General features: G+C 38.9%; 1 protein-coding gene across 2 annotated transcripts in view; it reads left to right on the top strand.

Moving 5' to 3' along the window:
- Positions 1–14,619, top strand: part of Pth2r (parathyroid hormone 2 receptor) — a 106,356-nt gene that overhangs the window by 45,189 nt on the left and 46,548 nt on the right. For both annotated transcript variants that reach the window (XM_012947738.2, XM_045147829.1), the window contains 5 exons: positions 2,383–2,493; positions 2,605–2,720; positions 10,012–10,109; positions 10,956–11,145; positions 12,219–12,372. In XM_012947738.2, the coding sequence (XP_012803192.2) occupies positions 2,383–2,493; positions 2,605–2,720; positions 10,012–10,109; positions 10,956–11,145; positions 12,219–12,372 (669 nt within the window). The remainder of the gene's footprint in view (positions 1–2,382; positions 2,494–2,604; positions 2,721–10,011; positions 10,110–10,955; positions 11,146–12,218; positions 12,373–14,619) is intronic.

Below are 14,619 nucleotides of genomic sequence, written 5' to 3'. Positions count from 1 at the left end.
CAACTGAAATGAAGAAGGAAATAGGTTCCCAGAGTTGCCTAATAGAAATTCAGCTCTGCCCAGCCCTTGAAACTGGTCTTGTGTGTTCATGAGCAAAGGTCCCACTGAATCTGCCAGATTTCTGACCTCCAGAGACACTGAGAAAATGAATCTGTATTCTTTTAAGTTGCTAAATCTATGGAACTTTGTTTTAGTATCAATAGAAAATGAATGCAGAGTTCATGACAAGGGACTTTTGGGGAAGATGGGGACTGACATGGCTGACAGACTCTTCTTGGAAATTCAATGCATGACCAGAGAAAAGAGCCCTGAGGAGGACAGGTCTGACTGAATATTTGTCAAGCTCCACCAAGTGCCAGGGGCTGTGCCAGGAACACAGCTCATGCATGAGACAAAACAGACAACATCTCTACTTCAGGGTTCTTAAATCCTGTGACTTTAGAAAACAATAGAAAAATAGTACATAATATTGGAATGTCATGAGAATACAGGGGAAGTAACATGAGGAGAAGAGGAAAGGGATGTGTCAAGATGCAATTTTATTTATTATTTTATTTATTTATTTTATTTATGAGAGTGAGAGAAAGAGAGAGAGAGAGAGAAAGAGAGATAGATAGATTGAGAGAGAGAATGGGTGTGGCAGGGCCTTCAGCCACTGCAAATGAATTCCAGACACATGAACCATCTTGTGCATCTGGCTTATGTGGGTCCTGGGGAATTGAACCTGGGTCCTTTGCAGGCAAGCACCTTAAGTGCTAAGCCATCCCTCCAGGCCCAAGATGCAATTTTAAATAGGGAGTGTTTCCACAGAAATTGTCATTTGGGTAGCATTCTGGAGGAGGTAAGGGATTAAGTGTGGAGGAAGTCAGGGACACACTGAACCCAGGGAAAGCAGGCTGAGCTGTTGAGTGGCTCAAGGTAAGGTGGGGAGACTTTGGAAGATTTGGTGCTATCATGTTAAGAATAAATGTGAGTGTGTCATCAGTTGCCGAGTTGTTTGAATCAAGTTAAGACAGACTACCCATAGGCTCAACGGCTGACATAAAGTGGCTTTATTACTATCATAGATAGGCAGCAAGGAACAATGGGTGCCTCGGGTTCATCCTGATTCTGGGCCCCAGACACAGGAAAGTTCCCTGAGTAGGTGACTCCCCACTGTATGTCCACATCTTGCATGGCAGCTGAGTCACCCTGGGATGCCTTACAACACTGTGTTGTGAGCTTCAGGGAACACGGTATGTGCTGCAGGAATTTCCTTTTGCTGGGAGAGACTGGAACACAGCCTGGTCTGTTCTATACACTCTCCCTCTTTCTCCCAAAATATTGCAGTCCCAGCACATTGAGAACTACCAGCAAAAAAGTGGGTGGAGAGAGGTAGAGAAAATTGTGAGAGATTGGAGAGAAGGAAGAGGAGAGGAGGGAAATAAGGAGAGAATTGAATGAGGACCAGCTGAAGACCTTGCTGGACATGTGATTGGATGAGGATTATGATAGTGGCAGTGGACATTGTAAGAATAATGAGATTCTGAATTTCTTAAGAAGAGTAGAGCCCTTGACAGTTGTGCTTGAGATGAACCCCAAAGAAATTAATGAAATTATTGATGAAAAGAAACCCAAAGTTTGAATTTGTTTTGTGTTCTCTATGATAGCTGGAAGAACTGTGCACTGCCTGTTCACAGTGACTTCTTGTCTTTCTTATAGATTAATTGCAATAAATGCTAAAGCTAATATAATAGAATCATTTGGATATTCTGATTTTGCAAGTCAAAGGGTCTTTCTTATTAATGAGTCTCTCAAGAGACCAAGCAGATGATTTAAGGGACATTTGTCTCCTATCTGTGTTCATTTTAGTTTCCAAACTTACCAGTTTGTTTTGCATTTATTGTATTTTATTTTATTAATTTTGGTTTTCTGAGGTAGGGTCTCACTCTAGCTTAGGCTGACCTGGAATTCACTATGTAGTTTCAGGGTGGCCTCTAACTCATGGTGATCCTCCTACCTCTGCCTTCCATGTGCTGGGATTAAAGGCATGCGCCACCACGCCTGGCTGCATTTATTTTATTTTTAATTTAATTAAATTAAGTAATTTACTTATAGTGTAAGAGAAAGAGAATATGAGCATACTAGGGCCTCTGGCCACTGCAAACGAACACAAGATGCCTGTGCCATCTTGTGCATCTGGCTTTCTGTGAGCATTGGCGAATCAAACTTGGTTCCTTTGGCTTTGTAGGCAAGAGCCTTAACTGCTAAGCCATCTCTCCAGTCCTGTTTTGCATTTTGATCCACGTAGTGATCTGGAAGTTTGCATTTTATATGTGTTTGTTCTCTGTTATCTTTTCATTTATCTTTATTTGTTTTTCATTATTCTTTTTTCCTCATCAGAAGGTAATTGCTCTCCAGAATGGGATGGACTCATATGTTGGCCTAGAGGAACAGTGGGGAAGATGTTAGCTGTGCCATGTCCTCCTTATATTTACGACTTCAATCATAAAGGTATTGAACCTTTCTGAAATGATCAATTGGAAACAGAATTTACTCTTCTTTTGTTTTTGATTATAGACAGACCTTAACAATCTCAACTCAATATCTTTCATGTCTTTACAGGAGTTGCCTTCCGACATTGTACCCCCAATGGAACATGGGATTTTATTCATAGTGCAAATAAAACATGGGCTAATTATTCTGACTGCTTTCTGCAGCCAGATATTAGCATAGGAAAGGTAACGATTTTTTTGTGTGTGTGTTTGTGGGTCCCCAAGGGGTAGAAAAATAATCTTGTTTATGTAATATTTGCTTGTTAATTATTATATGAAACATCCTTTTTATTAAAGGTCAGAAGACCATGAATGATAAAACAATGGTGGAATCCTATCAGATACATCTGAACCATTCTGGCCTTTGTCTTACATTAGTGTTACCTGGCTGAGAGAAACATACATGTATATATACCTATTAAATCTGTACTATATTATATCACTATATTTATATTATTCTATATTCTGCTTCACTATGCATAAAAATTCAAATAGGTAGTCAGTAACATGATTTATGATTCACTCTTAATTGTCTATGAATGACTATGTTATGAGATTCATGGGGTTCAGGAACAGTCCTTAAACTTCAAACCCTGAATTTGTGTCTGTTTTTACCAAAGAACTGTGGCAAAACAATACTGAGAAGGATAATTTGTAAACCATTGCATTTTATTGAGAAATATCAGGGATGTAAGGGAGGGAGAGGGAGAATTTGCTTAGGAGGAAGGGAATGATGGATCTACCCATGTGGTCCAAGAGCCCATGTGGGAGTCTAACAGACATGGGCCCTGGAAACAAATATGTGAAAAGGGATTTTCCTAAAAAGGCATGTGCTTTCAAGAAAATGAAAAGGTCATAAAAATAGTAACAAAGCTGGGTGTGGTGGCGTACACCTTTAATCCCAGCACTTGGGAGGCAGAGGTAGGAGGATCACCGTGAGTTCGAGGCCATCCTGAGACTCCATAGTGAATTCCAGGTCAGCCTGGGCTAGAGTGAAACCCTACCTCAAAAATCCAAAAAAAACAAAAACAAAAACAAAAAAATAGTAACAAAGAAATATCAAGCTTCCAGAGTGGGAAGGACATAATCTTACTGGTGCTGGGACCCAGATGTGGAGATGTGAGTAGCCAAAGAACAGAAGAGGGACCCCGCCTTCCCCACCCCCACTGTGAGCCCAGGTAGGACTATCTGGAATCATGGAGTTGTTTCTAAAGAGGTTGGCACAGCTGTGTAAAGTGTGAAAGCCAATTGGCTTTGGCACAGAGAAGGGGTGCATACCTGAGTAGGGTACACTAAGAGATGAGAGAGAGAGAGAGAGAGAACGGGAGAGAGAGGGAGAGAGAGGGAGAGAGAAAGGGATATCTGATTGGGAGAGACTAGCAGAAGCTGAATTCCAGTTCTGCTGCTGAGGAAGGCAGGGTGACTGTGTGATGTAAGGTTTCTCCTGAGCCTTCCCTAGCTGTCTGCCTATGTACCAAAACCACCTGACTAGTCCCTCTTAACTGCCTCTCATCTCACTATCTATATTCCTGAAGAAGTTTGACATTGTACAGACACATTTTCTGTCTCAGAAGATTTGCCAGTAGATAGTTTCGTCAGTATACAATGAAGTTGTAGCATTAGGGAGGAAAGAAGGGCATCATGTACACTTTCCAGTGCGATACTTTCAGTTCACAGATGTGAGTGACCTGAGAACCAAGGGTGAGTGCAGGTCTATGTGATATGGCATTCACCGATGACAATCTAGGGCAGAGTCCCCACATCCTCATTTCATATTGGTGCTGTTTGTGGTACACTAATCATATGTAAACCTGAAAAAGTTAGATTTAGTGGTTTAAAAGTCATGCTTAACCTCCTGGTAAGTAAAAACAGGTAATGATATATGTATATGATAGAGAAGTGAATATATAACAATTTTTCTGAAGACTCTGAGCATATTCATACTCAACATTGGACATTTTTTTTAATACCTGAAAAATTTTAAAGGAAGTAGGAGAGAGATCAGTAGGGAAGAAGTGGGTAAGTTGAAGATTTATTTATTTTTAAATTTATTTTAAGCACATACTATTTTATTTAAAAAGCACAGAAGGAGAAAAACCAAGACATCTGTGTTATTTGATTCTTTTTAATACCTCAAGCAAATTGACTTTTCTCTTCCTCTCCTACTCTGTGCATATTGTGAAAATGTAGATTGGAATGCAAGAACTACTGCATATTAGGCACCACAGCTTTAAAAATGATAAAAGGCAATAGTTTTTGCTTAGGAGGGTCACTTTATGCATTAAATGATTTTTTTGAATAGTTAAGATATTCTTTTACTTTTACCATTTTGTCAGTTTTTTGTGTAATTTTAAATCATTTTAAAATTATGAATATACTTTGTATGGACATGAAGAATTGTTTAGTTTTGCATCAATAGAACTTCCTTTCCATCCCCATTTCTACCACAAAAGATTACCATTTCAACAGGCTCTTAAGTAGTTCACAACTTGTAGTTTTGAACATCAAGATGGAAACTTCTTAGACAACATTAATCAATATAAGGAGGTTGTTATAAGCTTATACTGATGCTGAATTAGTAGAAAATGCCTCAAGATAATTTCATTCCTTGTCAGAAATATATATTCACTGATAGTGGAAGATGAATTTTATGTCAATATATGACTTGCATAACTAATAAAAACTGAACATTTGCTGGTATCTACTGAACTTGAGAATTTTTTTTAACTGTTATTTGAATATGCTTTAGTTTTTCCTGTTTCCTCATGTATGTGTTTTGCTTCAGTGTGAAGGATTCCTTCAAGTATTGTCTGTAGAACTTGCTTAGTTGCCATAAATTCCTTTAGCCTGTTTTTGTTGTGGAATGTCCTTATTTCTCCATCAATTTGGATCAATGGCTTTGCAGGATAACATAATCTTCGTTGACAGTTATTATCTTTCAGAACTTGGAATACATCATTCCAAGCCCTTCTGGCTTTTAAAGTTTGCGTTGAGTAATCTGCTGTTATTTTGATGGGCTTAACTTTGTAGGTGACTTGCTTTTTCTCTAACTGGTTTCAATATATTTTCTTTGGTTTGCATGCTTAGTAGTTTAATTATAACATGGTGAGGAGAGCTTCTTTCCAGGTTTTGTCTGTTTGGTGTTCTAAAATCTTCCTGTATCTGCTTTGGCATTTATTGCCCAATTTGGGGAAAATTTTCATCTATAACTTGCTTGAACACTCCTACTATGCCTTAGGAGTGAAATCCTCCTCCTACTATACTCTGAATTCTTTTTTTTTTTTTTGGTTTTTGGAGGTAGGGTCTCACTCTAGCCCAGGCTGACCTGGAATACACTATGGAGTCTCAGGGTGGCCTCAAACTCATGGCAATCCTCCCACCTCTGCCTCCCGAGTGCTGGGATTAAAGGCATGAGCCACCATGCTTGGCTTTTTTTTTTTTTTGTTGTTTGTTTTTTGAGGTAGGGTCTCACTCTAGCCCAGGCTGACCTGGAATTCACTATGGAGTCTCAGGGTAGCCTTGAGCTCACAACAATTCTCCTACCTCTGCCTCTCGAGTGCTGGCATTAAAGGCATGCACCACCACACCCAGCTTCTGCATATCTTGAAATTACTGTTCAAACCTTTCTATTAGCTTGTCTTTCTCTTTGTTGGACTATATTAGGTCTGTCACCTGGTCTTCTAGTTTAGATACTCTGTTCTCTCCTTCATCCATTCTACTGGTGAGACTTTCCAGAGTTTTTTATTTGACTGACTGTGTTTTTAGAGCTAGAATTTCTTTCTGTTTTTTCTTCAGTATTTCTATTTCCTTACTCATGTCTTGTATTGACCTCCTTATTTCATTAAGCTTCTTTCCTGTGTTCTTTTTCATGAGTTTGGTTTCTTCTTTAATTCCTTTGATTACTTTGAGTATAGGTAAAATCATGTTTTTGAATCTTTTTCAGGCATTTCATCTAAAACAGCCTCACTGGGGGTCATTTCTGATGGATTTATAATTTTTGGTGGGATTGTACTGTCTTGTTTCTTTGTATTTCTTGTATTATTGTGTAGTGAGTTTTGCATCCTGAGTTGATTTGATGCTTGGGTTTTCTACTTATTTGCAGTGTTCTTAGATGTAGAGATCCAACTTCATATGCCTTCAGGATATGAGTTTAAGGTACTAAGTGTAGCTCTTGTACCCCAATCTAACTGCAGAAGTAATCCTAGGTGTTAAGTTTGCCTGATATTCAAGTATTGTAGTGGGTTGGGTGGAATAATTTACTGTCAAGTTCTAAACTTCAACTGAGCAATAATACACATTCACTGAAACCCAGCACAGAGTATGCAAGTGTGGAGATTAAAACAAACAGCCTTAGAAAGCCAAAATCCCGAAGGGTGTGTTGCTCTACACACTGGGAGGCTGGGAATTCTGTTCTGAATTGGGTTCCAGGTCAGCCTGGATCTGAATCAGACCTTGCCCCCAATAATGACAGAAGAAAGAGACAAAGGCCCTATAAATCTGAAAGCATCAAAGGCAACAATAGCCAACCCTGAAATACAGCTTAATTGAGAATGGTAAGGCCAACCAATAATATGTCACCCATAACCTGCCCTGACATGGAAAGAGAGATTAGCACTTCCAGTACAGGCCTATGTACCTGCTTTTTTGTCAGTCAGCCTCATTACCTTTTGGGATGACTACTTTTTGGGATGACTTCCAATCTCACCAATGCTGTGTGTCCCCCTTGATCCCTTCATGCTGTGCTGTGGACCTGGTACTCTGATCAACTCTTCTGGATGCCCTGCCACGGGGGGCTGGATTATGTTCTCCAGTGGTTTCAGGGTTCTGATGGTTGGGGGATGGGAGAGTGGTCTCACCTGTATCCCTTTCAGCAGCTCCTTAAATGATCTCCACTGTCTCCCCTTCAGGTTTCTTGACTTTGCCAGGAGGTTGATAAATCCCCGTTTGATCTCTGCTCCTTCAGCTTGGCAATGGGTGTGCAGATCACACGGATTGCAGCTGCAAGCACCTCAGCAAGATTGTGGCCCTTTTCCTCCTTTCTGGTGGATCTTGGTCTCTCCTGCTTCTCCTCTGTGGCTAATAAAAACCTATACACCTTCACTTTTCAGAAGAAGAGTATATTTTGCTGTGGTTTTGCTTAAATCCCTCCCTAGGCTGATTTGGTGTGGCTCCTGTGCCACCATCTTACCCAGAAGTCCAGCTTTCCCCCCCATTTTTGATACAGTCTCACTGTAGTCCAGGATGACCTGAAATTTCACTATATAGTCTCAGGGTGGCCTTGAACTCATGGTGATCCTCCAACCTCTGCCTCCCAAGGCGTGTACCACCATACCCAGCCTTTTCACAGCTTTCAAATAGTCCTTAAATTAACCACAGTGCTTGAGTTACAGGTGGGCACCATCACCACCACCATCCCAGATATTTTTACATGAGTACTGGGGTTCAACCTCAGGATCTTGTGCTTACTGACTGAGTCACTTCTCCAGTCCTCCAAATCCACATCTTTTAAAGTACCTACCAACATCTCACCTAGATAGAATGTATGTTGGTGTATGAAATAATTCTCATTAAGTTTCATGACTGAAGTCTTAGAATATGTTCTCTGACTACAAACTGATTACATAAAAATCAAGATAATAAAGTGTGTTGACAACTTACAAGGACTTAAGAATAATATGACATGGCAAAAGTTAGAAGAGAATATATAAAAGCCATATATATAAAAAATATGGAAAACACACATGCAGAACTTATGAGGAAATTTATAACATTGGGGGCTTAATTTGAAAAGAAAGATAAAAATTCAATGTTCAAACTTTCCAGTCAGCTGTGTAATCTCTACATCCTGCTTATTTTGTGGTGTCTAGAATAGCCATTTAAATAAAATACAATTCAAAATAACAAAATAGAATTTCAAAAAATTGTTCAAATAACATACAGGATAGTAGGAGGAGTAAAAATAATTAAAGTAAGACAACAACAAAAAAAGATGGACATAGCATCAGTACATTAGTGTTCTATTAAAATCATTTAAATACATAAATAAGCAGACTGGGTCCATTAAAATATGATACAGGGCTGGAGGGATGGCTTAGCAGTTATGACACGTGCCTATGAAGCCTAAGGACCCAGGTTCAATTCTCCAGGTCCCATGTAAACCACATGCACAAGGGGGCACATATGTCTGGAGTTCATATGCAGTGGCTGGAGGCCCTGGTGCTCCCATTCTCTCTTTCCCTCTCTCTGCCTCTTTCTCTGTCTCTCTCTCTCAAATAAACAAATAAAAATAAAGTTTTTTTAAAAAATGATACAACTGTTACCATCTATAGGAAACTCATTCCAATATAAGGATACACATAGTTTGTACACACAGAATGAAGTTTTGATGGGTGCATCAACTTTGGTAGATTTCAAAGACATTACAGCCTAACTCTAAAATCTCATACTATACGACTCCATTTACAGAGCACTATGAGATACTAAAATTATAGGATGGAAAACAGAGTAACAGTTGTCAGGTGTTTGATACTCAGGAGGAGAAGGTAGGCGTTACTGTACAGGGAGAAACCCAGGTAGATCTTTGAGCTAGTAGAATACCTTTGTGTCTGGATTTCAGTGATGCTTATGAAAATGCACATATATGACAAGAAAATGAGTTATAAGGAAGTATATTGGGGTAGGAGCAATGGCTTAGTGGTTAAGGTGCTTGCTTGTGAAGCCTAAGGACCCATGTTTGACTCTCCAGGTCCCATGTAAGCCAAATACACAAAGTGATGCAAGCACAAGGTCACACATGTGTACAAGGTGGCCCACGTGTCTGGAGTTCAATTGCAGTGTCTTGAGGCCCTGGTGTGCCAATTCTCTCTCTGCATAAAAAAGAGGCCAGTCTTCTGGGCTTGCTTAAAAAAGAAATTAAAAAAGAAGTATATTGTACCAGTATTGAATTTCTGATTTTGATATTTTAGTATAGTTATGTTAGCTGTAACCATAGAAGGATACTGGTCAAGGGGCACATGAACCTATCTTATTATATTTTTCGACTTTTTTAAAAAAAATCAATCTATCATTTTAAAGTAAAAGATTAAAAGTGAATGAAGTGCTAATACATGTTAACAGCATTCAGGATTATCAAAAATAGTTTGTTGACAAAAGAGATATAGTTTGTAATTCTAAGAAGTCTAAGAACACTCTAAAAGAATATGAAGAATGTGAACAGAGAAAACTCATTTGTGACAGAAGTTTGAAATGTGGTTCTGTGGGAATGTGGGTGGGTGGCTCTTGACTAGCAAGGGGGCACAAATGAACTTGGTGTGTCAAAACCCATCAAGCTGCTTATTTTATACCTGTTCATTTAATTACATATAAATTACAGCTCATAAAAGCAGAAGAGAACTAGAAATAATATCACTCAAATGATACAATTGCTTTTTCAATTTCCTGGCAATCGTCTTCATGTGTGGCCGTCTCTCTCCTACAGAAAGAGTTCTTTGAGAGCCTCCATGTGCTGTACACTGTTGGCTACTCTGTCTCTTTTGGCTCCTTGGCTGTGGCTATTCTCATCATTGGCTACTTCAGGTGAGTGGTTCCCAGTTCCTTTCTTCAAGAAGGGACAAGTGACTCCTATCCATTGCAAATATGAAGGTTCACACAATCTATGGCCCTTGCCAACTTCTTTTTAGCACAAAATCTTAATAAAAGCTATTATTATTGGGTTATTTGATAATTCATTTGCATAATTAGTTAAATTTGGTTTCTTTAAAAGCTTAAAGCAACAAAAGTGTATGAAACCTTTAAGATAATTCCTTTGTGATTTAAGTGTATTTGTTTACAAAGTGGTGTAGCATGGAGTTGACTAAAGTGTTTTATTCTTGGTGTAATGACTAGTTTCATGTTTTCCCAAATGATTTCATTACTACTGGACAAAAGTGTCTTCTAAATTGTCTAATATCAGCATGTAGATGTGATATTCATGATATCTGAGTATAAATAAGATTTAATCGAAGAAAAGACAGCAGAGGTGCATTCCAAACATATGTTTATCCTATGAGACACATGGGCTATTGAGAATTCAGAATTTCTTTTCTGATCGACTAGTTGGTTTATTCAGCACTTTTTTTTTTTTTTTTTTTTTGAGATAGGATGTAACTCTAGCCAACGCTGACCTGGAATTCACTCTGTAGTCTCAGGGTGGCCTTGAACTCACGGCAATCCTCCTACCTCTGACTCCCGAGTGCTGGGATTAAAGGTGTGCGCCACTATGCCCGGCTTCCAAGTTGTTTTTATTGGAAACACAATAATGAATTTGGGTTTTGAACTTATCTTGCTTTCCTTTTGGAGGAGCAGAATTGAGCTCATTCAAGAATTTTCTTCCTCCATTTCTAGTTTTGTCCAATTTAAACAATGAATATTTTCTCTGTGTAGACGATTGCATTGCACCAGGAACTATATCCACCTGCACTTATTTGTGTCTTTCATGCTGAGAGCTGCCAGCATCTTTGTGAAGGACAGAGTGGCCCAGGCGCACCTGGGCACAGAGGCCCTGCAGACTCTTGTTATGCAGGGTGACCTGCAGAATACCATCGAAACAACTTCTGTGGGCAAATCACAGTATGTAAGTGTTCTCACCATTTTCTCTCCCCGTGCATTTTATATACCTTTACAAACAAGTAAAATTTCATGGTCTCCTAAATGCTTGTTAACTTCTTTGCATTATTTTATCTCTAAGATAATAAAATTAGAAGACTTTTTCTGTCTTATGTATAATAACTCATGTGGGCTATTTCCTCAAGAACATTCTGGGAAAGCATAAGATTGCAATGGCATATGTATAGAACATAGCAGCTATCATGGGTTACCTCTTTCCCAAGGAAGGATCTTTGGGTTTATAGGCCCATGATATCTAGTTCTTCCATTGCATGCCCAGTCTTGTTCCAATATAAAATTCCATAACCCTTGATACTGCTCTTGAATGTCCCACTATCAGTTAGTAAATAGTCACACAATAGCTCAGCAAATTGGATCAAATTGGATTTGGTTCTAGAACTCAGTTGTAGTAGACAGATTATTTTGTTGGTCAAATTAATGTCTTGTCTGTATCTCTGTTGTTTCCCTGTAGCATCGTTGTCCCTGTTGTGTGTGAGCCTGGCCACTTTGTGACTAGCATTCCCCAGTAGCATGTAGTAGAAGTGATAGTGTATTACTCCCAGGGGAGCCTGGGCAGGATACACTGAGCCCAGCCCAGCCCAGCAGAACCATCAGCTGATCACAGATTCTTAGGCATGTGAAATGTTTTCAGTCATTAACTTTGGATCAGCTTCATTATTAGTACTTTTCCTGCATTAGGGACATAAAAAAGACCAAACTAAAATAAATTCATGAAATAAACATGAATAATATTTTATTCTTTGTGGTTTTCTGTACACATTTCCTGTGACAATCCTGCATTATTTTTTAAATGATGACAGAATTATGAAACTTGGCAACTTCCAAAAGAAAAAAGTAAACTCACTCAATAGAATCAAGTCTGTAGTCTGAAAATGTTACTTTAAAATAACTTGGTTCTTTTAATAATCTTGGCCTATTAGTCTATCAAAAAATGCAAGAATTATTTTTTAGTGATCTCAGGTTGACATCCAGTACAATTAAGAGTTCTAATATGATGCAATTTTGGTTTATTTATAACAGGTTGGGTGCAAGATTGCTGTTGTGATGTTTATTTATTTCTTGGCTACAAACTATTATTGGATCTTGGTGGAAGGGCTCTACCTGCATAACTTAATCTTTGTGTCATTCTTTTCGGATACCAAATACCTGTGGGGCTTCATCTTGATAGGCTGGGGTAAGCACTTCTATCATCTTTCCCCCTCTAAAAAATTTCAAAAAGTGTTTATTTACTTATAAGCAGAGAGAGAGAGAGAGAGACAGAGAGAGACAGAGAGAGTGGATACATCAGGACCTCTAGCCACTGCAAATGAACTCCAGATACATGAACTACTTTGCTTTTTTTAAGTTAAAAGAAGTTTGAAAATGTAAAATATATTGATTTTAGATTTTTTTAATGTATATTTTTCCTTTTTTATTGTTTTTCTTTTTTTTTTTTTTTCAAGGTAGGGTCTCACTCTATCTCATGCTGACTTGGAATTCACTATATAGTCCCAGGGTGGCCTCGAACTTATGGCGATCCTCCTACCTCTCCTCCAAGTGCTGGGATTAAAGGTGTGTGCCACCATGCCTGGCTAATGTATAAATTTTTATTGACAACTTCTATACTTACAGACAATAAACCATGATAATTCCCTTCCCTCCCTCACTTTTCCCTTCATAACTCCATCATATCCTCTCCCTCTCTTTGTTAGTCTCTCTTTTATTTTGATGTCATCTTCTTTTCCTCCTGTTATGAGGGTCTTGTGTAGGTATTGCTAGGCACTGTGAGGTCGTGGATATAGAGGCCAAATTCTGTCTGGACAGTTGCATTGTAAGGAGTGGTACCCTTCCTTTGGCTCTTACATGGTTTCCACCACCTCTTCCACAATGGACCCTGAGCCTTGGAGGGTGTGAGATGTTTTAGTGGTGGGCCCTCTTCTGTCACTTCTTTTCAGCACTACGTTTCTTTTTGAGTCATCCCAGTGGTCACTGTCATATGAAAAGAGAAGCTACTCTAACAAGAGTTAGAGTAGCATTACTATATGAATATGAACATTAAGTGTAGTGCTCTCAGTGCAGTTTGGTGAGCATAATATATGCATTTAACCAGACAAGAGCAGGCTTTCCAGCACTAAGGCTCATGACCTCCTCTGCCATAGGCTTTTGGTTAGGTTTTCATTACCAGCCATGTATTCCCTCCTATAGAGTGGGCCTCCAGTCCAGTTAGACTACAGTTGGTATCCCCAGAACAGACATGCCACTATTGTACCCATTTGGTCATTTGGCCTATCTGGCTAAACTAGAGGCTGATTTTAGATTATTGACTAATGACAAGTAATATTTACTTTAGTAAAGACTGACTTGTGTGAATCTACATGAATATTACCCAGACTATTCTACATAAGATACTTGACATAATTTCATCTAGAGACAGAGATCAGTAGCAATCATTGTAACTGTAAAATATGTTACAATAGATAACATCATTTTTATCTATGCCATTATTACATTATCACCTTACCCTTCAATAGGAAAACCATTTTTACCTCTCTCGTGGCACAAATTTATTCAGTTTGTTTCAATGAAAGGATAAATGGGATGTTTTTGATGCTCTATTCTTTCCTCTTTTGGTTCCTATTCTTTGTGACAAGGGGTGTGGCTTTTGTCAACTCACTGCTATCTAAGAAAAAGAGAGGTCACATGACCCAGATCTTGATAGTATAACTGTTGGCTCGAATTCAGAAATCTATCCCAAAAGAGAAGAATAGATACATGTACTTATGCATAAATACCTACAAAATAAAGACATCATCCCCACTGGCTACTATCTTAACTGTCCTTGCATGTCCCATGGCTTACTGATATGTCCAATGTCATCCTGGCATTGCTGTATGAACCACTTTGTACATCTGGCTTTATGTGGGGACTTAGGAATTGAACTGTGGTCGTTATGCGTTGCAGGCAAGGGCCTTACTGCTAAGCCTTGTCTCCAGCCCCTCATCTTTCCCTTTTTTTTAAAAAAATATTTTTTTGTTCATTTTATTTATTTATTTATTTATTTGAGAGCGACAGACACAGGGAGAAAGACAGATAGAGGAAGAGAGAGAGAATGGGCACGCCAGGGCTTCCAGCCACTGCAAACGAACTCCAGACGCGTGCGCCCCCTTGTGCAACTGGCTAACGTGGGACCTGGGGAACTGAGCCTTGAACTGGGGTCCTTAGGCTTCACAGGCAAGCACTTAACCGCTAAGCCATCTCTCCAGCCCATCTTTCCCTTTTAACTGGTTATATTTTGAGGAAATTCTTCCATGCCCATTGCCAGCAATCCTTCAGCTGTTTTCCTAAAACAATCCTTCCCTATCTTATCGTTATCACCTCTCTTTTGTTTCACTGCTCTATTTTGAAATAACAATTATTAATGCCAATTCTATCATTCTCCAAG

Source organism: Jaculus jaculus, chromosome 4, assembly GCF_020740685.1.
Source record: "Jaculus jaculus isolate mJacJac1 chromosome 4, mJacJac1.mat.Y.cur, whole genome shotgun sequence".
Classification (NCBI taxonomy): Eukaryota; Metazoa; Chordata; class Mammalia; order Rodentia; family Dipodidae; genus Jaculus; species Jaculus jaculus.
This window is presented reverse-complemented; position numbering and strand designations above follow the sequence as displayed.